Here is a 25526-nt window from a genome sequence, read left to right as displayed (position 1 = left end):
AAAAGGCCCTTCGCATTTGCACTCTCTCAAACTACCTCTCTCACTCTAAACCTCTTTTTCACACCCTAAATACCCTAAACATGTTTGACATTAATAAATTGCAAACTGCCCTCTTCATGTATAGGTACTTAAATATCAAACTTCCAATCATTTTCAACGGTTTCTTCACTAAAAATAACAAACTACACACATATAACACTAGGAACGCAAACAACTGCATTTCTATAACAGTAAGCTAATACTAAACTCTATACTACATACCGGTCCCCTACTCTGGAACTCTCTTAATCCGTCAATAACTAATAGCAAAACAAATAATACTCTAAAAATAAACTACAAATCTTATCTAATATCAAAATATAAAGTAAATTAATTATTTCGATCATATTAATACTAAAATTAAATTTAATTAAGCAAATCATATAAATACCGTTTGTCCTTCCTATCGTCGTACATGTCCGTCCCTGTCTGTCAGTAGCTAACCTTCACCTTATGCTTATTATTATTATTTTTAACTCTACTTTATTCTTTCTGGTGGATCCAGGCTTAAAGCCCCTTGGGGTTTAAATGGTATTCTCCAGGCATAATGCAACTATTATTTACTTAATTTCCAACCATTAGTATCTATTATATTTTTGTATATGTTTGCATTATGTGAATAAATTTGAACTTGAACTTGAACTGTCAGTAATAAAGTTTATTTGTATTTGTGTTTATCGACATGAACATTGAAGTCACCGGTGAGTAAAAGACGGGAAGAACCAAAGCTAAGTGATTCAAGGAGCGAAGAAAGTTCGTCAAGAAAAGATCAGATGAAAGTTTGTTTTTAATATTTGGAGGAATTCTATAGATGACGATAAGCTGGAATGAATTTGCATAAAATGACATAGTAACGTCCATGCATTCCATGGACTGAAACTGGACTGATTTGTTAATATGAACCTTGATTCCATCACGTACGATGATTGCAATTCCACCACCTCTTCCATGGGTCCGTGGCAAGTGAAAGAAGCTATAATTCGGAAGAGTCGTTTTGATGTCTGCGATGACATGGTCGTCTATATCTAAAGGTTTTAAGTTTATCCCCTAAGGGCCCATAAATTTACCTACTTATATGTTATACCAAATGATTATACTGGGAAACTGAGACTTGGAATGTTCCATTCATTGCCAAGCAATTCTTTTGAATAAACGTATTATTAAATCTATAAAAATAGTATTTTTTAAGAAAATCGGCTTGTCTTCAATATTATGATGCTGTACTCGAGCTGTTGACCGGTTTTCAGCTATTAAAAAATAATTATCGCAGGAGATAGGTAAATGCGAAGCATCCTTGTATTATTGTGTACGGGTACTTTTCAAGATGGACATCCATTAGACAGTGTATACCATGATCAGAAATCACCCCTATTTGGGGAAAATCGTTGCACCTAAATTTGTTTTAATCGTCAATAACTAATTATCTACTCAACCTAATTAGTAAACAGGGTTACGTTAGGTGGTTGAAGTTAAAGTACGAACCAACCCTATATACCATCAAGTAAAAATTCTAGAAGTAATTGAAATTGAGTTGAAATAAAAGAATTTGGGGAAAGGGACAATTGTGTAATGAAGGCAATTGTGGCAATGGCTATTTATCAAATACCAATAAAGTAATTAAAGTAATATCTTACAGTAGATTTTTATTTTGCAGATCAAATTATGGAGGTAATTGTGGGTTCTACTGGTGGAACGCTTCATCTTAAGGATGAAGACATAAAGATGGAGATACATTCTGAAGCAATTGAAGGGGAGAATGTTAAAGTATCACTAGCAAATTGTTCCGAGGAAACAGGCATGCCTCCTGTATCTCATCCTCATGAATCATTAATATCACCTATTGTTAAATGTGGACCAGAAGGCACCATCTTTAAAAAGCCCTGTTTACTGTCATTTCCACACGATGCTGTAAATGAAGAGAATTGGGAATTCACTCTACTTGTTAAAAATCGCATTCAAGATGAATGGAAACAAATAACATTGAAAAATGATGGAAAGGATGTACATTTTACTTTAAGCAAAGGTCGATGTTGTATAACGTTAAATCATTTCAGTTTCTATGCACTAATGGGTCGTCTAATAAATTTCTTTGGTAAGAAAAAAATGGTATTAGGAGTTTTTGGAAAGATGCTTGCATATGATGAATATCAACTTCAAACAAGACTTTATAAGCCGTCTGATGCAAAGGTAATTACCGTTTGTTGTTAAACTGTATTTGAATAATGTAATTATTATTTTAACTGTTTAAAATCTAGAAATTAATTAATCAATACATAGTTGCTTTGTCACAATTTCTTCTACAAAGGATTGATAATCATGTTAGCAATAGAGCAAACATTGAATTAAATTGGCATAATACTAACTACTGTTATTTTTATTTATTTTAAAATCTTACAGAAATGTGAAAGACCAAGAGAAAATAAATGCATTGTGATACACCCAACTAATTAAAACATATATTACGTATTGATTAATATTGAAGACAGAAAATAGTATATTAGCATTACAATTTTAAAATTTGCTTCTGTCACAGAACAAAATTATAAAAAAACAATTATGTAGTAACCATGTACTGTACGTAATTAATTACACTGTCAAGATGTAAACATGATTGCATTGCCTGGCTTGCTTTTCCTTCAGGTAATTAAGAAACAATGTACCCAATAAATAACATATTAAATGCGTTGTTTGTACAGTGTTACATATATATTTCAGGCAATAGAAAACGACCATGAACAAAGCGGTGAGCAGAGGTTAAGACCACCTATAGAAATACTCTCAATGTATAAGAACATGGAAATTACCGTTGAAGTATCAGACCAGCAATGGAAAATTCAGGAGGGCTATAAAAAACCACAGGTAAAAACATTTGTTGAATACAAATGTAATAAATACTGTATATATTGTATACAAATTACAGCTGTGGTACGTTGAAATATAATTATATTGTTTGAAGGTTTGCATGGCAAAATCAAATGTTGATATAAAGTTTGAGGTACACCACGTGTATTAGTTCTCACTCCTAAGGACGATCAAAGCATATTGATCGAAACGTCGAGTAACTCAACAGTTCTTTTCAGAACTAATACATGCGGTGTACCGCAAACTTTATATCAATATAATTATATTAAATCTAAATTGTTATCCAAAGTACACACCTAAGTGTTTATTTTTGTATCAGATGCTGTGTATTATTTTGAATGTTAATCACATAAAGTATGTGAAATCCTGTCATCTGAAAGGATTTAAACCTAGGGCTCTAGGATCGGCAGCCGAGTATCTTAATTAACAAACTACAACTCCACTCAAATAATTTTTATATATGATCAGATTATGGCTTTTTTCTTAGATTGTCACTGCTGAATGCCTATGGCGTACAAGATCATCAAAGACATTTCTTTTAATAAGAGGTAATTCATTATTAAAGGCAAGAGTGTTACTGTCACAGGAGTCAAATAATATTGATCCAGTACATGTGAATTGTAAGTATAAAGTGATAACGGTAAAAAAATTGAGTCTACATTTATGACGTAGGAAGTATACATAAGGAAGAAAAAGAATTTTTTATTGAAATGATTATTTTATTTGTTATAGGTGTTGTTAATACATCAAAACAAATCTTGGGTATGTTATACTATATTTATTCTCCACGTACTAATCTATACATTGTTATAATGTTCCATTCCATAGCCCAGAAAACTGGCATTCTAAATGACAAAAATGTACCCAAGTTATTTAGTGAACCTATTAATATGAAAATCCATGTCTTACTTAAAATCTCATTTTATCATTTTTAGGCAGTAGTAAAAATGAAGGAGCATCATTGAGTAACCAATGCCATCCAAGGGAAGGTAAGTTACTAGTATACAAATAATGAATGTTTATGAGTGCAATGGTACAAATAATGGCACGAGGTGAATGATGAAAGGTTATATCAACGAGGCAAAGCCGAGTTGATATAACCTTTCATCATTCACCAAGTGCCATTATTTGTACCATTACACGAATACAAAACATTCATTATTTGTTTTATATAACATCTAAATAACAAACAAAAATGTTTCAAAAAGTACTATTTAACGATCGTTGAATAGTGCGTACTATTGCACGCCATGTGACCCACATTCGTCCAATCAAATGACAGGAATTTATATAGGTGTTATATAATAGATAATATTATACTGTAATATGGTTATGATAAACAATTTATAATACTGTAATGATAATAATTGTCAAGTTTATTCACAATTACAATTTACAATTTCAATTTTTTACAATTTACAATTTCACATCCAACAGCACACCAAAAAGAAGGGAGTGCTTGTCAGTTTGGTGACTATTATTTAAATGCATGTACATACATATAACATACAATAATTATGTACATAAAAAAAAGTAAAAAAACATTGGTCGCCCCACGACCGGTGAGCACCTCAGGTGTGGCACTCCCCTGTGGGGATACGGGGACAATTTCCTTCTACTTTGGTAGTGAACACCACCATTCAAAGTAACCACCACAGGTGAGGTATAAAATGACAAAAAACAGGATGAACCCTGTTTGTCCCCCGGAAGCACTATGCCAATTGTGAAAATGATGATGACTAGAATATTTCTAACAATACCAAAGATTTGAATTCGGTTCTTTTGATCTTCAATTTTCCTTTTGGTGAATTCATCGTTATGCAAATTACTGTTTTCGCCCCGAGAATGCATCATGAAAATCATAGAAGATCTACTAGGCATACCTGCTAGTAGTGTAATTTATGTAACCGCTGACTAAGCTCTATAATTTCATTAAAAGTACTATACTTTATTGATGAATTTTATAGTATAATTTTTTTGTAATTAATATAAGATTTATCATGATTATTTTGGGTTATTGTACTGTTTTTCAATAGTTGTCGCCAATACTTGTTTGTGACAAATTTAGAACACCATAGATCTATTGTATTATGATATTTTATCACTTACATAAATTGTGTTGAAATGTATTTATCTTTTATTTAAAAAAGAAATACATATTTACTAAATACAGTACATCTACCTTATCATGGAGGAAATATATAATATATATTTTCTCCATGACCTTAGTGTAAACCTTCTTTGGAGTCACTCATGGCCAATGAGCTTAAGGTCATTCCATCATTGCAATTACATAACAAAGAGATAAACAACGTCAAAACTATCTGCAAGTGCAACTCAAAGGGAATCATAGCTGTTGCCAATCTCTGATATTGTTGTCTCAGCTAAATGTAAGATCATGTTATAAGCAAAGAATAGAGAAAAAAAACAAATGTAATATAACAAAAATGTAACAAATTCATTTTGATTGGAATCAGTGGAAACAATAATAATTATTGTCAAATTATTGATCAGTAATTTTATTTGCAGACAACAACACAATGGCAGATTATAATTTCCAAAGTCTAAAAGCTGATCTTAGTAGATGCTTTGACGGGGAAAGATACCATTGGCTAAGATTCCTATTATTTGATCTATTGAATGTCAGTGAAATTACAAATACACATTTCGATGTAATTGTAAATGACTTGCTCAATGAACTTGAAGACAAATGTTTAATTTCACCGACCAATGTTAACGTGTTGTTAGAGATTACAAAGCTATCAGAAATCAAGAGAGCTGAAGATCTTGTTTCAAAATATATGAGAGACAACAATGTTCAGTCTAGACATACTGGTAAAACTGAGTTGTCGTTCTACAGAAAGAGACTGTTTAAGACTCTGAAAAATGTTCACCCAAATGCATCCAGTAATGTTATGTCTTTCTACAAGTTAAGAAACTATAACTTCTCCAATTTGTGGGATGCAGTTCTCCATCTGGAGATTGAGGAAGAATTAGCAGATGATCCAGACAAAATAAAAAGGTTTGCAGATTGTCTTGGAACAAGAGCAAAAAACACATTACTTGATAAGGGTATTTAATCTTCTTAATTCAAACTATTCAGAAATTAATTGTAATGTAATTATTCATATCTTTCATTTAAAATTTTACATGATGGTAATTTAATTTAAATGATACAATTGATTTATAATTTCAATCATTGTTTATATACTATACAAGTTGATAATGTATTGATTATTTATTAACTCTCAATAGTGGGAAGGACAACATAGAGATTACATCATCAAGAAGTCAACAATGTGAACGAAGTGAAGGTAAATTATTCATAAAATATTATAGAATGGGTAGGGAGAGAAAAACAGAAGAAAGTGTAAAAAGAAAGATTATATGATTTAATTGTGATGATGATTTACAAGATGATAATGACAAGGAAGTGATGGATAATATGATATGATGGTATTTATTGTCATTATAATTACAAAAAGTAAAAATTAAATTTGATTAGTTAAATTTAACAAGAAATTAGACATATGAAAACAATCAAAGAATATATATCAGAAGAATGAGCAATCCGTAATTTTTGCATTGGAAATTTTGTAGCACTTATAACAGCATACTGTACATGCCTGCCCTCACATGAGTATACAGACAAAAGAAGACTTGATTTAAATAGATTATACTAATATTTCTTATTTTCAATTATATAACTTTCATAGAAAATATTTAAAACAAAGTAGTGTACATTCACTTTTCCATTCAAAATAATTACACCACCATGCTAAATTAGTTCACAAAGAAAGGCATAACATACTGTAAACAACAAAAATTAACTATATTTTTGCCATTGCCGCATATTGATCTACGCCCGGTAAATCAAGTACATAATGTTTTTATGATAAATTACTATAAAATACATGTTATTAATAGGCTACAATGTTAAATTTAATTAATCTTTATATTTTCTACAAGAAACAAGTTAAATATCGTAATATTAATAGACTATCCTTCATGAACACATGTTAACAACAATTAGGCTCCGGTAGTTGATGTGAACTGTCTATTTTGCAGTTTTTTATTTATTTCATTTCCCAACCGACAGTGAACTCATGGTACACCACTTACAACTACATACTAAACAAATTGCATAAAACGAAAAATTAAATATCCAAATGGCATTAAATGTGATGTTAGCATGTAGTTGATAACATTTGTTATAAAAACCCTTCTGGTTGTCCAGGTTTAGATTACTGGTAGCATAAATAATTGCAAGTTATTATTTTTGCTATCTATGACATTAACAAAGTAAGTAACAAAGGCATATATTTACTTAGGAAGGAAAAAGACCCTTTTAAGGCTCTTTTATAGGTATATTAATTTTATCTTTATTTTATAATAATTTTTTTAATAATTGTAGCTTCAAAGGAATCAAAATTGGCCGGCATAATTGTTACAAACAAGTATATAAAAATTCTATCTAAAATGAGGCCATAAATTAAACATAAAGTATCTCAAGCACTGATGTTCTTTTATTGCTATTCATTCTATCACATATTTGGAGAACACTCAAAATTCATGTGTCATGGCTGTTATAAAAAGTAAATAGGTATAGTTGTAAAATAATCAATAATTACTTTAGTACCCACAATTTATATCTGTTGAGATTATTTTTATTGTCAGTAAAATGACAGTGTTTCTTAAAAACCTCCCATTTTTTATTTTGTATCAGTCAAGTCAGCAATTAACAGAAGATCTTCAATGCAAGATTGATCAAGGTAAAGATATTTAATTTTTACAATAGGAATTTAGAGTTTTCGGTACAAGCATTATCAGAAAAAACACAAAAATCTCATTTGGTGAAAGATGAAATATTCTATTTTCACTTGGCTTTACCTCTTTCACCCCATGAAATTATTTTTACCACACTCATAAACATTCATTATTGTATAATTTATTATATATTAATTGTTATTGTAGGATGGCTACAAGTAAAGATATAGATAAGAAAAATATGGACCTTAAGAAAATTGAGATGAAATGTATTTGTAAAACTAAAGAAGAGGTTGAACATTACTGCCAGGAATGTGAACTTTACTTGTGCCACACCTGTAGCAACCATCATAAACTACTTCCAATAACCAAAAAACATACTCTACTCTCAGCAGACGAAGTGCAGTCAATTACACCACAGCAATTTGCATTATTAAAAACAGCCATTTGTTTTACTCATAATAAGCCACTAGAGATGTACTGTACAACATGTAAAGTGCCAATATGTAATATTTGTTCAGTAAAAGATCACAAGGGAACGGATCATGACTCAATTGATATTGCAGATGCATTCCAAACATTTAAGGAAACTGCAGTAAAGTTACAGAAAACTGCTGATAAAGACAGAGATAAATTATATCATGGTATAGAATCATGTATCAGGATTGCCAACAAACTCACAGAAAGTAAAGAAACAAGTTTAAAAGATATTGAGAACCAAGTTCAGGAAATGGAAAAAATAATTAGGAAAAATAAAGATAAACTGAACAATAAAGTTGAAGAGCTTCATGAAAAATATACAGCTATAAATGATGACCACATAAAGAAACTAAGAGAAATTGAATCCGATTTAAATGAAAATGAGGAATTTCTTAATCAGTTAGTAAAGAGTGAGCCAGCAACTGCTATGACATTAAGTGAAAGTGCATTAAAAGCACTGAAAGATCAAATTAATAATTTTATAGAAATTGAGCCGCATGATAATGGACATATTTCATTCTTTGAAAACAGAAATCAAATTGATTTGCTGAAACAAGACAACATAGGAAATATATTTCTAGACAATATAACAATTTCAGGACCAGTAGCAGTCACTGAAGGTCAACAAATTGTTATAAAAATCTGCAAACCACAAACATGTATTCTACCAAATCAACTGAAAGCAACATGGACACTACCTTCAGGAGAAACAAACAATGCTCTTGTTGAAGATGATAACAATGACAATTATGTTATAAGAGGAGTATGTACAACTGAAGGAATCTGTACATTAAATGTATGCATCAACGGTACACCAATCAGCCAATCACCAATTAATATCAAAGTTAAGGAAGAAGGACTTGTAAAAATGGAAAATGAAATTAAACTTGAGTGCTGTCCTTCAGGAATAATAGAGTGTGATGATGGTGATTTGCTGGTTTCCTGTCAGACAAATGAAATTTACAAATACAAACAATCGGGAAATTATGTAAACAAGATAATACTATCAGAAGGTGTGAGAGTTAACAGAATGTACAAAATGAAGAATGACAAAATAGCATTCAGTGATGCTGGTAATAAATGCATTCAAGTTTTTGATTTGAATGGTGAAGTGATCAAATCAATTGGCAATGGTAAATTGAAAACACCCAATGGTATTCATGTAGATGAGGTAGAACAGGTTGTGTATGTAGCAGATGACAAAGCTGGATATGGTCTGTTTAAATTTGACATTGCTACTGGTAAAGAGTTGATGATAGGACAACAAGGTCAAGTTGGATACAATGATGTTACACTTACAAGAACTGGTGAAGTGCTTCTACTAAATTTGATAACTGATCAAGCATTAATATATAAGGAGAACAATTCAACTAAAGTATTAATAGATAAAGGATATGAAGATGGTAAGGTGATGGAGCCATATGCAGTTGTAGTTGATGATGATGATAATATCATTGTATCAAGTGAACACAAACTACAACTATTTAGTAGTGATGGACAATTCATCGAAAAAATAAGTGGAACTATTAATGCATATCAGTTGTGCATCATTTCAAGTCACCCACGCAGGATTGCCATATCAGATTTATATGATAATACAGTCAAACTGTTTAATTATTAATATTCAGATTCGTTAATTTCCACAATTATAGAGAAAAGAATAAATAACAAGCAGTATCAATGACCCTGAAACAACCTAAAATGAAGTATAAATGAAGCACAATTTTATCACAAAAAAAAGGTTACCCAAAAGACAAGTTAATTTTAGGTTACAGTATTTTAGATACTTTTGTAGATACTTTTACTACAATATTGTATCACTTGAAATAAATTCATTTGGATCCTACTTTATCTACGAGTAAATAATAAGAGTCTATTTGAAAAAACAAACAGAATATTTTCTTGATAACAGTTTTAAGCTCATATTGCTGTGAACCGAATTGATATTGCAGTGAGAATTTATAAATGCATTTTAAAAGTTTATATTTGCCGTGAAACAAATTTATATTTTATTTTAAAATAAATTGATATATGATATGTAGACCACTGTAGGTTTAAGAGACAACAAGTACTTAGGGTTTTTATAGCATATTAATAATCTAATACTTTCTCAAAAAGATTAGTAGTACTGAAAAATTGCAAAATATTTTGTTCAGCACTTTTTAAATTTATTTTTTATAAAATTAATTAAACTTGAGTTGTAAAAAACAATAATCAAGCAACTGAAATTGATAAATAGTACATTCAGGATATTGCTTCGACACTATCGTAATAAACTATTTGATGGTAGAATGTAGTTTGTTGTGTAATTTAGTACTGTATATCTTTGTATAACATTATGATTATGCTACACTTGTAGAGATAATAAAAAATAATACAGTTTTAAGCATTAAAATGCTTTGGACTATGCTTATTTAGTGGGTGTGACAAAGGTGAAAAATAACTAATCTATACATTTGTTACATGAGGGCAAATTAGTGGCCTGACAATTATGTGGCGCTGTTCATTTACAGCATATTGTAAATGCTTCAAAAGATTAAAAACAAGCAAGATAGCATAGACATGGCTGTTTGGTTAAAGTAAATAAATCCAGCGATAAAATCTTAGTATCCACACTTTGAGATTACTCTTTATTGACTAACTACAGTAAATGATTTAACTACTGTACCTTACAGTAATAAGAATATTCAACTTTTGATTTCAAAGGCCCGTCAGCATGTAACACAAAACCTCAGGAGTACAAGATTGTAAAGGTAAATTTATAATACTCATTTTGTACAATATAGGATTACCATATAACAAGTTCTATAAATCAAGTTGCAGAAGTGATTATAATTTGAGAATAAGAGTTATGATCGGTTTATAAAGTTGGTAAATTTCTACTTCAATCTATAAGGGTCAAATTAAAATACTATACAAAAGGAATCAATGAATATTTTTACTTCTTTATTCGCATTGTTCTTTCCATTGGGTTTGTACTACCATCTTCCTTTTGTTCACAATCAACGTCATCACGTTATCAGCCGATCTATACTAAGTTATCTTCCAACTTTGCCAAATCCCATCAAAGACATGGTCAGTGTTAATAACATCATTACACTCACTCCTAAAACTACAACCAAATGTTAAACAACAAGCAAAAAATAATAATTATACTGATTATTATTGCAGGATGGCGACAGAGACAGATATAGGCGAGAAGGAACATATTATGGATCTTAGTTAGACATCCAGAAATTGAAAATAAAGTCACAATAAAATGTATTTGTGAAACTAAAGAACAGGTAGAACACTATAACTGCCAGGAATGTGAACATTACTTGTGTCGCACCTGTAGCAACAATCATAAAATGTTTCCCATGAATGAAAAACATACTCTACTCTCAGCAGAAGAAATGCAGTTAATGACGCCACAAAATAAGATTGGAAATGTAGAATATCTGAAAGTTACAGCACCAGAAGCAGTGAATCAAGGTCAACCAATTTTTGTCAAAATCAGCAAACCACAAACATGTATTCTACCAAATCAACTGAAAGCAACATGGACACTACCTTCAGGAGAAACAAACAATCCTCTTGTTGAGGATGATAACAATGGCAATTATGTTATAAGAGGAGTATGTCTAACTAAAGGAATCTGTACATTAAATGTACACATCAATGATACACAAATCAGCCAATCACCAATTAATATCAAAGTAGAGAAGGAAGGATTGGTAAATGAAATTCAACTTGAGGTCAAACCTAGAGGACTGGTCAAGTGTGATGATGGTGATTTGCTGATTTCCTGTTGGACAAATGAAATTCACAAATACAAACAATCAGGAAAATATGTAAACAAGATAATACTACCAAAAGGTGTGAGAGTTTACAGAATGTACAAAATGAAGAATGACAAAATAGCATTTATTGATTGGGGTAATAAATGTATTCAAGTATGTGATATGAATGGTAAAATGATCAAATCAATTGGCAAAGGTAAATTGACAGATCCACTTGGTATCCATGTAGATGAGGAAACAAATGTTGTGTATGTGGCAGACTCAACTGAATGTTGCATTTTCATATTTGACATTAATAGTGGTGAGGAGTTAATGAAGATAGAACAACAAAATAGAGGTAAATATGAATACTCTGATGTTACACTTACAAAAACTGGAAAAGCTCTTCTGCTAGATTTGGTGAATAATCGAATATTTGTATACGATAAGGAGAACAATTCATTTAAAGTACTAATGGATACAGGATATAAAGATGGTGAGGTGTTCTGGCCACGTTCAATAGTAGTTGATGATGAGGATAACATCATTGTATCAAGTAACAACCAACTACAACTATTTAATAGTGATGGACAATTCATCAAGAGAATCAGTAGATCTGATCCACTACATCTATGTGTCATATCAAGTCACCCACGCAGGATTGCCATTTCTGATGTATATGATAAGAATATCAAAATAGTAAATTATTAAATAATTTTACAAATTATTAAATTCACAAATTCATCTTGAAATAAATCTAATATAAATCACTAGGAAAGCCTAAAAATAAGTAAAACTACATTTTCAGCATAATAATTGCAAAACATTGTTTAAAGCAGAAATTGCTAGAACATGTTTACATAAGAAGACAAGCTACAATTTACTTCATGCAACATGTTAAAACAATTGTGGATCAAGTTTTAAGTATAAATAATTAATGATTTGCAGTTTTAAGCTTTCTTCAACTGAGTGATGTAATGAACTCCTGTATAACTTACTTTTTAAGTAAATTTCAATTTATAATATAACTTTTTAATGAAGTGTAAAAAAAACAATGTAATCAGTGAAAAATACACAAATAAAATAAATATCACTTTTGTTTATATTTAAACATTTTTAAAGAACTATTTGATTGTAAAATGTATGGTAAGTTGACAAATGTTGGGCAATAAAAAATTTTGGACAGCAATGACATTTGTTCGTGATAGGAGTCAATCCTCGATTAGTGAAAGCTATTTTTTTGCTCCTTTTTTACATATTGTACTGTTTGTATGATGTGAATAAAGTTAAAAATTAGTTATGAAAATATAGAAGATTATCTAACTTGACTCGCATTAAAAATATCTACAGTACACTGACTTTTAGTAGATGCTTTGGACTTGAGACTATGCTATCTAAATGACTGACAAAGCATAAATTATCAAAGCTGACATACATTTGCTTGCATGAGGGAATAAAACCCTGATGATGTTCATTTTACCATATTTGTAAAACAGTTGAGCTCAAAAAGAATAAAAACCAGCAAGATAGTGTGCCATGGTTGTTATATAAAAGTAAATAAATGTAGTGATCACATTTTTTAACAATCTTTAGTATCCAGGCTTTTATCTTTTGACATTGTTCTTTATTTGACATACAGTAAATGATTTACCCATACTAACTACTTCCCATGACGCGATTAAAGAATACCTCACTTTTGATTTTGAAACGGCCACATCAGCACGTAACACAAAAGCTCTGCAGTACCAGATTTTTCCAGGTAAATTTTAACACTAATTTTTATACAATAGGAATTAATGGACACGATATTATAACAATTACTGATAATCACAATCCAGTATAGAAGATTAGTATCAGCATTAAAAATATAATCACCAAATAAAACAAAAATTATATTTTACTAATTACAGGATGGCGACAGCTAACAATCCAGAATTGGCAAAGAAACCAGAAGTGAAATGTATTTGTGAAACTAAAGAGGTTGAACATTACTGCCAGGAATGTGAACATTACTTGTGCCACAACTGTAGCAACCATCACAAAATGCTGAAAATTTTAAAAAAACATACTCTACTCTCAGCAGAAGAAGTGCAGTCAATGACGCCACAGCAATTTGCATTATTAAAACCAGCCATTTGCTCTACTCATGATAAGCCACTAGAGATGTACTGTACAACATGTAAAGTGCCAATATGCATAAATTGTTCAATAACAGAGCACCAGGCAACAGCAGACCATAAACCAATTGATATTGTAAAAGCATTCAATATATTTAAAGAGACGGCAAAAGAGTTACAAAGAGCTGCTGATAAATACACAAACAAACTAAACTATGGAATACAATCTGGTAACATGATTGCTGAGAAACTTAAAGAAAGTAAAGAAACAAGTTTAAAAGGTATTAGACACGAAGTTCGGGAAATGATGAACATAATCAAGAAAAATGGAGATAAAATGGAAAAAAAGGTTCAAGCGATTTATGAAAATTATACAGCTGTAAATGACGGACACATGAAGAAATTACGGGAAATTAAATCTGAATTAAAAGAAAATGAGGAATTTCTTGATGAGTTAGTAAAGATTGAACCAGCAACTGCTATGACATTAAGTGAAAGTGCATTAACAACACTGAAAGATCAAATTGATAATTCTATAGAAACCAAGCCACAAGACAATGGAAAGATTTCGTTCTTTGAAAACAGAAATCAAATTGATTTGCTGAAACAAGACAACATAGGAAATGTAACACAAGTTATAGACTATTTGACATTTAAAGCACCAGAAGCAGTGACGCAAGGTCAACCAATTAAAATCAGAAAACCACAAACATGTATTCTACCAAATCAACTGAAAGCAACATGGACACTACCTTCAGGAGAAACCAACAAGGCTCTTGTTGAAGATGATAACAATGACAATTATGTTATAAGAGGAGTATGTACAACTGAAGGAATCTGTACATTAAATGTACACATTAATGATACACCAATCAACCAATCCCCAATTAGTATCAGAGTAGAGAAGGAAGGATTGGTAAATGAAATTAACCTTGATGTTAGACCTACAGGACTGGTCAAATGTGATGATGGTGATTTGCTGATTTCCTGTTGGACAAATGAAATTTACAAATACAAACAATCAGGAAAATATGTAAACAAAATAATACTACCAGAAGGTGTTGAAGTTTACAGAATGTACAAAATGAAGAATGACAAAATAGCATTCAGTGATCATGGGATTGGTACATGCATTCAAGTATGTGATATGAATGGTAAAATGATCAAATCAATCGGCAAAGGTAAATTGAAATACCCATTTGGTATCCATGTAGATGAGGAAACAAATGTTGTGTATGTAGCAGATTGGACAACTGAATGTTGCATTTTAACATTTGACATTAATAGTGGTGAGGAGTTAATGAAAATAGGACAACAACAAACATACAGTGATGTTACACTTACCAAAACTGGTCAAGTGCTTCTACTAGATTATGAAAATGATCAAGTACTATTATATGATAAGGACAACAAGTCAATGAAAGTACTAATAGATGAAGAAGAAGATGATTTTCCTGGGTGGTACTCATCATGGTTATTTGTAGTTGATGATGATGATAACATCTTTGTAGTATGTAATGGCAAAGTAAAACTATTTAGTAGTGATGGAAAATTCATCAAAATAATCAGTGAAAACAAAGAATTTTATCAGTTATGTGTCATTTCAAGTCACCCACGCAGGATTGCCATATCAGAATGGGGAGAAAACAAAATTGAAATATTTAATTATTAAATTGTGTACAGATACAGTAATTAAATATCTCAAATATATATTATGATGAAATTAATCTAATGTTATATGAATGAAATCATAGAATAATATAGTATCTGTTTGATGAAATGGACTAAATAAAATATTAAGTAAAATCACATTTTCAGCAATAATTGATTGTTGAACGTGAATACCCTGAATACTTTCTTGAAGCATTTTAAGTTTTTCATTCATTTGATATACTAAATAATATTTTAAAATTTTGAATTCAATGATATTTTCTTGCATTCATTTGGTGTACATGTGATATTTTCTTTATAACAGTTTTAAGTTTTGCATTTATTTTGTCTCAATGTGATATACAGTTTTAAGTTTTGCATTTATTTTGTGTAAATTGTATATTTTCTTGATAACTAAACTTAATATTTATTTAGTTTATTGTGATATTTTTCCATTTTTTATAAATAAGTTAGAAATTATTGCAAGTGTAAAAAATGTAACAAATGTTAATCACATAACTGAAGTTGAATAAACAGTAATAATAATACAACAGTATTGTTATTATGGGACACTATTAGTAATAAACTATTTGATGGTGAGATCTAGTTTTCTTGTGTATTTGATTATGCAGTCTTTTTATAACATTCTTTTCACCATGGTAAATCAGCTATATATGGGGCAACAGTGCATCTTACCAGAACTCATTATGTGAAGATGCTGAGGGCCAACCAAGTTCTTGAAGAAAGCAATGCATTATGCAGGGGTCCCAAGTCTACCGCTACTCGCGGTAGTCTACCGCTTTTAGTACCCATCTACCGCGCTACCGCTATCTCGACGTTTTCTACCGCATTTTGATTTTTTTACCGCATTTTCAAATTTCCCCATATTTTTGGCCAAATTTATTTACGGTTACACCCAGGCTCAGCCCAGGTCAACAATAGTCAATACAAAAGTGAGGCAGGATGTTGAAACAATGTCTATTCATGCAGTCTCCGTGGTCTATTATTGTATTTTTATTTGTATGCACTGCCTTTGTTAAACCGTAACAATAATATAAACATGCACGGTACTACACGCCGGACGTAGAAAAAACAAGAAGCGTGCAACCAACCGTGAATCAATCACGTGGTAACCGGAATACGCGATTATCAATTTTGGGAAGATTCAAGTTTTAACTAAATAAACGCTTTGATTACACAGTGGTTGAGACACGTTTTTAATAGTTACTACATTTTGAAACACCCTCATAATTAATGGACTCTACCAATGTTGATCCGCTGCAAAGAACAACAGATCGCACATCGCACGAGGTTGTTGAGGCGGTGTTTTATTTGGTTTTACTGTACGATCCGATAATACGAACATGTTAAAATGATTTAAAAGGCATATGGATTCGCCAAGCAAGTAGGCCTACGTTTAATAAAAATTTACCTAAGATTGTCGTAAGCTCTTTTGTTCAAACTTGTTATTTATATTGCAATAATCCACCCGTTCCGGCATGCACGCTAGGCCTCTATTCTATTCTAGCCTAGGCCTACTCCTCGATCGATCGATGTCGATGGTGGGGAATTTCCCAGCGATAAGAAATCGGCGAAATAGCTCATAAACGGCCTACATTTTAATGTTATATTTTTAATGCCAGTGTAATTACGTATGGATAAAACAATATAAAACTCAATGTTTTTCATCTGAAATAATATGTTAACTCGCGTAATGTAGCATAAGACGGATTCGGAATAGTTTATTTCGATTGTTTTTGGGTTTTAAAATGGTACTAGCTAGCTAGGTAGGGCCTAGTAGAAGCCCTATGCTAGGCCTGTGCCTAAAAAAAATGAGTAAATTCTATTTGGCAATACTATCATGTGTAAATATTGTACATTATGTAATTAAGTTACTGAATTTTAGTTAAAATACAGTATATATTTTTTTAATTCTTTGTACTGAGGATGTGTCCATAAAAAAAATAAGAATGTAAAAATAATGATGGATAAACCTATGTAAAAATTTAACCAACTTATGTGTAAATATTGTATATACTGTATATGTAACATATTTAGTTAATTAGGAGACGTAAACGACACGCGTGTTGATTTTCGATTCCCCGCGCGTTGACTTTCGACGCCCCGACGAATTGAATGTGGTTCACGACAAAATCTCCTGCGAATGGACTTTCCCAAGTTGGGACCTCTGCATTATGGGAAAATAAATATGTGCTTGATGGCAACAATGTTTAACATCCTGGTCACTGTAGGGTAAGGGCAATTCAATTTATATACAGTAGAACCAGCCTTTGGGATACTCCTATTAAGGGGACACTTTTACTTGGGAGAGAATCAGGAGAAATATGTTTTAACAACATAGCCAACCCCTAACCAGGGTACCCCTCTATTACACATTGCTGGGTCCTGATATGAACAACCCCTATTTAGGTTACATCTCTATTACACTTTGTTGGGTTCTGATATGGCCAACCCTATCTAGGGTACCTCTATCAAGTGGACACTTTCTTTCACTTTTTCTTGAATCTGCGGAAATATGTTTTAACATTATGGCCTACTCCTATTCGGGCTACACCTCTATTACACTTTGTTGGGTCCTGATATGGCCAACTCCTATTTAGGCTACACCTCTATTACACTTTGTTTGGTCCTGATATGGCCAACCCCTATCCAGGGTACCCTTCTACATTTTGACACGGGTGGGCGGGCCAGGGACTTAAACTACTAATTTCACCCTGTCATTTCCCACACTTGTGCTACCAACTCTCCATATTTTCCCACACTTGTACTACCCGTAAATGCGACACCTCACCATATGGAAATATTTAAAAGTAACCCCACAGGGCCTCTATTACACTTGTTGGGTCATGATATGGCCAACTCCTATTTAGGCTACACCCTTATTACACTTTGGTCCCAAAGGTGTCCTATTAATAGGGTTTTACTGTACTTACCGTTTCCGCCTTCTTGGGTTTCTTTTCACCGGTATAGCCCTCAATCTGTTTAAGATGATACAGCTGTCTTACTAACGATAAAGCACAAGCAATTGAAGCCGTCTTCTTGTTGGAACCGTTTTCTCGTGCATGGATTGCTAACATTGACAAAAATTTGTGTTGAAAATTGTTTTTGAACTTGAGTTAGTGAGGAGGGCATATCCCCATATTTTGGTTTGTGTTCTGGCATGAACATCCACTTTCTTCCTTCCTTTCCTTGATCTTGTTTCACAGACTTTTGGGCCTTACAAATCCATAACAATTTATTTTTGTTCAAGAATCAATAAACTGAAGTGGACGCCAATGTGATTTGAGGATTGAAATGAAGAATGTGACTTACTTTTTCTCAGTGGTTTGATGAATATCGACAACTCGGCAACGAAGCTCCTAAGCAAACAGTGAAAAAAACATTCAATCAATTCATGTTCAAACAAATAACAAACACACAATTAATTAACCATAATCTTTCTTTTGTCTCATTTGATTCCCACTTCTAATAAATTTAATGTAGAATTGTATGCTCTCTTTAGGCCCTAATATTATGCATGTTCACCAGTATAGGCTCACCCCTGTTAATTTCAGAACTTGGGTTTTAGGCCTGAAATGTGAGGATTAAACTGGTGAAATCGGTAGGCCTAAAGCTCTGTCTACACTATCAAATTAATTTGACCAAAAAAGTATGATGTGCCCAAATATGGTAGTGATATTGACCAATTATGGTAGTGATATGACATCATGTCAATATATGGGCAGATCGTTGGATAGTGTAGGCAGAGCTTAAACCCACAAGTTTAATTTTGCATGCACATTATGCTAAATTTGGGGGTTGATTCAAATCTAGCTTGGCTCAGTAATAAACATGTATCCACAAAATACTTAATAAATCAAAGTTGTATCTATACAGAATGAATATACTGATTAGTAGTAGCATTATGCATTTTAATTACAACCAACCTGATTGGTGGAACGATGACAGCTACAGTCACCATGGTAACCTTGCAAGGCAACATTGTTGGCAACTAACAAGTAGAATGCAGAAAAGATGACACAGATAATAATTATGCGACTCTAATAGCCAATGAATGAAGCCATCTGGGATCACATGATAGCAACAGTCGTTGTCGTTGAGAGCTTTATATATGCATTATCTGTATCAAATTTCCTTATTTCTTTTTACATATTCAATAGAAATCTTTAGAATGTTTCAAACTATAGACTTCTAAGTCTAATTTAATAGCAATTTAATTATTTATGATTCCTCATGAATATTCATGATTTCTTTGCTCATGAATATTGATGAAATATCTACAAGTACTATAAATATTCACAATAGTCATGAACATAATTAGCAAATATTATAATAATATCCATGACTGATTATATGCACAATTCATAATAAGTCATACATATTCATGAGTAATACATTTCATAAGTAATACAGCCAAATGTGTATATGATATATGAATATTCAAGAGATTATTGATAATCCTCATAAATATTCAACAATTACAATAATTTTGCCTTGCAAGGTTACCTTGGTAAAAACATAGGTTATACAGATGTAAAAAATAATTGGGAAAAATACAAGTAAAATAAAAAAAATTATATAAATCAGTAGTGCACATGCCCTATCAACATTTACAAAATGTATAAGGATTTGGTAAAAGTTTAAATTATTGTAAAAATAACAGATTCAACTCATGCATAATTCATTAATATTCTGAGGATATCTTAAGTTTAATGAATATTCATAAGAAGACCTATAGACCTGAGATATTCTCAACCCATATTATGAGTCATACGTATCATAAAGATGGCCTTTCCATGAGTATATTAAGCAATTAAAATAGCCTTTTCAAGGAAATAATGGACAAAAGGTCCCCACCTATTTACAGTAGAACCTCTATTATGGGGACATATTCGGGACACAACATACATCCTAAATATGGGTGTACTAAAGGAAGGGTTTACTGTAGTAGTAATAATAGCACCCTTTGTTTAGTAAGCAGTATAAGACCTTGTAGGCGTGAGTACCTGTTGTGATCAGGACCAATCATACTATACTTATAATCTGCTGGTAGTCTATTCATTTGTAGATACTGATGAAGACGAGATTTAGCATTCACCAACGTCCAGTTACCATGGATACCGGCATTCACATCAATGCTTTCAGACTAAAATAAAGGGGAAAAGTTAAAATATAGTGCTGTTTAGGGTCACCCTCTATAAATAAGGTTGAATAAATACAAAAGTAGGACTATTTTTGGTGACAAAAACCATCCTAATACTGTGACTGGGCCAGGATTTGAACCCAAGCACTTAGAAATGGTATGCAAGCATGTTCACCAGCAAATCGCTTTGCATATTCATTACTGATAAAACCTTTCTTACTTCCTCTAATCTTCTTTTTTCTCCTTGTCTATCAAAGAAGTTAAGTTGGTAGCCTGGAACACCTCCTCCACCACCACCACCACCACCACCACCACCAGGGGGTCCAGGTGGGCCGGGTGCCATGTCATAACCCATCTGAAGGTTGCTCTTCATTCCACTTGTGGACATACCTACATAATAATAATAATAATATTTATTCGGCAAAAAAGTTTATAAAAGTACATTTCACAATTCATCTTGCCAGGAGCAAGTAATAGGCATAAGCCCAAACAGAAAACTGCTCTTACTCCATCAAAACTGCTCTTACTCCAGAAGGAAAAATAGTGACACAATTTAAATTTGAATTGCAGTTAAGCCTAAAATTGTCTAAATAGATTTGATAGAGTGCTAATTTTGGTGGGTAACATTGCTTTCAAATACTGCTGGTTTCTTGGGTGTATTTAATTTACTATTGGTAATCCTTGGCCACATGCGACCATTTGCTTAATTTCTCTTCCGTAGTTTATTTTTTGTGTCGTCATTTACTTCTTGCACATTTAAAGCCAAGTTGTAACAAGGTAAACTTACCCATCTCTGCAGCTAGTGCTACATGGGGTGCAGGAGCAGCGCCCTCTGGTAGGTCTGCAGGACCAGAGCCACTATCATGCCCTCCAAGGTCTGTCTCTTCCAAGCCACCGGTTAACTAAATTACAGATACCAATTTATATATATATAATAAGAAAATTGATAATATTGAGATGATTGAGGCAACAATTACAGTTTATATTTATAGATGAAATTTATAGATATGTTTCTGATGGTACAGTAGTGATTGTCCACTTAAGCTTGGTTCCCACTAGAACGTAACGCAAGGACGTAAACGCAACGCAAGCGTTTTAACCAATGACAAGCGAAGTTATAGACAGTTAGCAATCACAAGCGAATAAGCCATCGCTTGTGATTGGTCAATTCACTTACGTTGCGTTACGTCCTTGTGTTGCGTCGCTAATGGGAACCACGCTTTACTATGATGATAACATTGACAACTTACTAGGTATAGTTGTTTAGATGTTTATATTAGTTTCTTCTTTTTTTTTTATGTTATTTATTTGTTATGGATATGTTATGAGCACTTTTACCAAAATAAAAGATTAATGAAATGAATGATGTAATAATAATGATAATTAGACCATGGAGCTATAAGTTAAATTACATCTCCATGATTAGACTGTGATATAAATTTGACAACATTGTAATTTAAAGATCATATTGATACTAAAATAAGAATGTACTAACTTGGTGATGGTGAAATAGGACTAAAATGATGGTATTCTGAAACGCTACTAAAAAGTGGTAAAGTACTTTATCTGTACCTGTAAAGATGGAACTTCTGATTGTGGCAGAACACCTGTACGGACTAGATACTGTAAGAAGTCTTTGGCAGCATTCGTTTGTGAATCTTTCTTGGATGTAGAGTTCCCGCAACCTGTGTAGCTGTGTCCAGTTACACGAACCTATAAAAACATTACAAATACATACTCATATTATTCAAAATCAAGTTAAAACTGTCTCAATATCAATGTATTAATATGGCATGTTTCAGCTTTTTAAGGAGTGTGTTTATAACTATGCCTTTTGTTTGTTGGCATCTTTGATTGGCTGATTTGTTTTATTATGTAATTTTGTATTATTGAGTATCTAAATACTGTACACTGTTATCTATATTACTGAAATTTGGCCTATATAAGGGATATTCCCTAATTCTCACCTCGCACATAAAGCGCTGCCGATGTTTTGGTCCAGAGGGCCGCACATCATACTGGGGAACTACTTTCTGTTTAGCGCACCATTGGTATAAGTAATTCTTCATCATAGCCGACATGTTTAAATGTTCCTGAAAAACATACAATTTTACTAATACGTTAAGAGAAAAAATATATATATTTTTCTTGCCACTTTTATTAAAATTTATCACCAAAATTTTGTACGGACTGTAGGGATATGCCCAAGTTGCCATATTTGGCCTGGGATGTGTAGGGATAGGCCCAAGTTGCCTTATTTGGCCAGGGATGTGTAGGGATAGGCCCAAGTTGCCTTATTTGGCCAGGGATGTGTAGGGATAGGCCCAAGTTACCTTATTTGGCCTGGGATGTGTAGGGATAGGCCGAAGTTGCCCTAAAGAATCAATTTATTGTTATTAATATACAACTTCAGGGGTGGATGTAGTTCAATTTTGAGGTGTGCCTTGTTTGTGAGAAAACCGTTTTTGATGTTGTATTGTTTTATGTTTCAAACCTGTTAGTGGCGGTATTTATCGCTGTTGGTTTTGATTGAATAAAATAAAATAAATAAAAATAAAATAAATAAATAAAATAAAACTAGTCTTCTGGAAGCTGTGGTTTTCTATTGTAATTCACACTATATTTGAACAATACAAATTGAGTTTCCAAAATGTATCTTTGGGCCCCAGGTCTATCTTGTTCTTCGTCAGCATTTTATTTTATTTTATCATCCAGTAAAATTATTTATAATACAAATAAAAATTATTGAACTTTATAATTATACAGTAGGCCTACACATGTTACATCCTACCCATTAATTTATGGACTTCGAAACACGATTGAATAGGCCGAAACGGCACTGGTCGAAACGGCCCTGGTCGAAACGTCCCTGAGTGGGCAGAATCTTTCTGCTACCTGGCTGCCTAGATTACAATCTTAGACTAGGCTAGGCCTAGAGCGGGGCCGAGTAGAGTAGGCTGGAGGCCTAGCCTCTCTGTCCTCTATTCTAGCTAGCTAGATACAATTAAGGCGTGCCGAAAATAAGTGGCGGAAATAGCGACAAACACTATTTATTATAATAGGTTAATTATTATATTTATTTTAAAAGATAAACAAGCAATTCTTACTACTCCTCCCCACACACTCTACTAAACATAAAACACGCGAAAACAATTCAACACAACAAACCAATTTGAAATAGCGCCACCAACGACTGAGATAATTTCGAAATTATTTTGGGGTAAAAAAATTAACTTTTTTTTTTTATGAAATATTATTCCTCAATACATTTTATACTTTTAAAAGTCTTTATCATAAATTTTACATTATTTTTTTGACAAAATTGTCAAGTCTCACTTTACAAATATGTAATTGGCTGAATGACATTTTAAAATGATTATTGTTGATTTTATATTAATTTGCACATGCACAAGTAGAAAGAAACTGAAAAAAAAAAAAGAAAAAGAAGACAAATTGGAAGACCGGGATAGTATTAGAAAATCAGTGAATCAAGCACCATGCAGGATCATAAACATGCATCACCTAAAAAGCTGCCACAACACTGACGTGTGACAAAAGTAGCGTTATTGATAGTTTTAGCCTACTAGTAGGGCCTATTTCATCAAAGAAATTAATGCTGCGAAAGGTAAAATGTAACCGATAATTTTATCTAATTTTAACAATTTTTAGCCTCTTAACTTTTTGTGTGTGTTTTTGTAAATTGTATTTTATATTTTTGTATTTTGCCAGTTTTCAAATCACATTTCTGTTTTTAAATGGACAATAAAGTATATATGACTATGAACACGGTTTTGTAGATATGAATAAATGTGGCAATTGATTATTCCAAGCAGTTTACAGCATCATGAAACATAATTAATATCATTTCATTTATCTGATTTCGGCAACCCTAGAAAACCATGGCGGCCCGGAGTTGTCAAAGGCGTTGAGATGATTTGAGACTTCCTTACAAATATTCATAATATATAAATTAAATTCAGGGTAGAATGTAATTAAGTACAATAAAACCAATAACCCATTAATTATCTATGTTGAAAAAAAAAAATTATTATTGCAAAAAACGTTCAGGCATAAAAGTGTCAGGTGATTTTATATAAATCGCGTTTTTGTTCTGACCGCATTACAATTTTATAAGCTGATTAACATTTGTAATTCTGTCTATATAATAATAATTAATAGTTTCTTAATTATGTGTCGTACTTTGATATAAATCTTTTCGCCCTGGGAAGGAATGTCTGGAATCTCGGTTGAGAAGACATTCCCACAATTCGCAGATAGCTGCTTCGTTACGCTTCGCTGAGTTTGATTGCACCAAACAAAGTGCACTTAATTTTCTTTGGAAGGATCTAAATCTCCCTACTCCAATCCAGGAGATCTTCTACGCATGTGTAGATATTTACTACGTCATCATATATGTATCGTATTTTACTTGCGGTCCGGCCATGCAGTATTTACTCACACGTCGCTTATTTTATACCGTATTACAGTACTTAAATATAATGTATATCGCTTTCCCAGACATCCCACAGCTATATAGGTTAATATACATGGAATTAAAGTGTAGGCCTACCAAACATTTTTGAAAAAGATATTTATATTAGATATCATAATCGGGTTATGTTTATGCTGTAGGAAAAAGGAGAATCAACGTAAACGAATACTTAATCTATGCCTACTATGATTCCG

General features: G+C 32.1%; 1 protein-coding gene across 1 annotated transcript in view; it reads right to left on the bottom strand.

The window, feature by feature from the left end:
• Nucleotides 1-24352, bottom strand: part of LOC140047079 (ATP-dependent RNA helicase A-like) — a 50295-nt gene extending 25943 nt beyond the window's left edge. The window contains exons 1-8 of the mRNA XM_072091890.1: nt 23948-24352; nt 22808-22933; nt 22413-22553; nt 21628-21742; nt 21061-21230; nt 20704-20843; nt 19010-19056; nt 18631-18767 (exon numbers count right to left, since the gene is read on the bottom strand). Coding sequence (XP_071947991.1) covers nt 18631-18767; nt 19010-19056; nt 20704-20843; nt 21061-21230; nt 21628-21742; nt 22413-22553; nt 22808-22921 — 864 coding nt within the window. The 5' untranslated portion in view covers nt 22922-22933; nt 23948-24352. The remainder of the gene's footprint in view (nt 1-18630; nt 18768-19009; nt 19057-20703; nt 20844-21060; nt 21231-21627; nt 21743-22412; nt 22554-22807; nt 22934-23947) is intronic.
• Between the last annotated feature and the right edge of the window lie 1174 nt (nt 24353-25526).

This window comes from Antedon mediterranea, chromosome 4, assembly GCF_964355755.1.
Source record: "Antedon mediterranea chromosome 4, ecAntMedi1.1, whole genome shotgun sequence".
Classification (NCBI taxonomy): domain Eukaryota; kingdom Metazoa; phylum Echinodermata; class Crinoidea; order Comatulida; family Antedonidae; genus Antedon; species Antedon mediterranea.
Note: the sequence above shows the minus strand (reverse complement) of the source record. Positions and strands in the feature narration are given on the sequence as shown.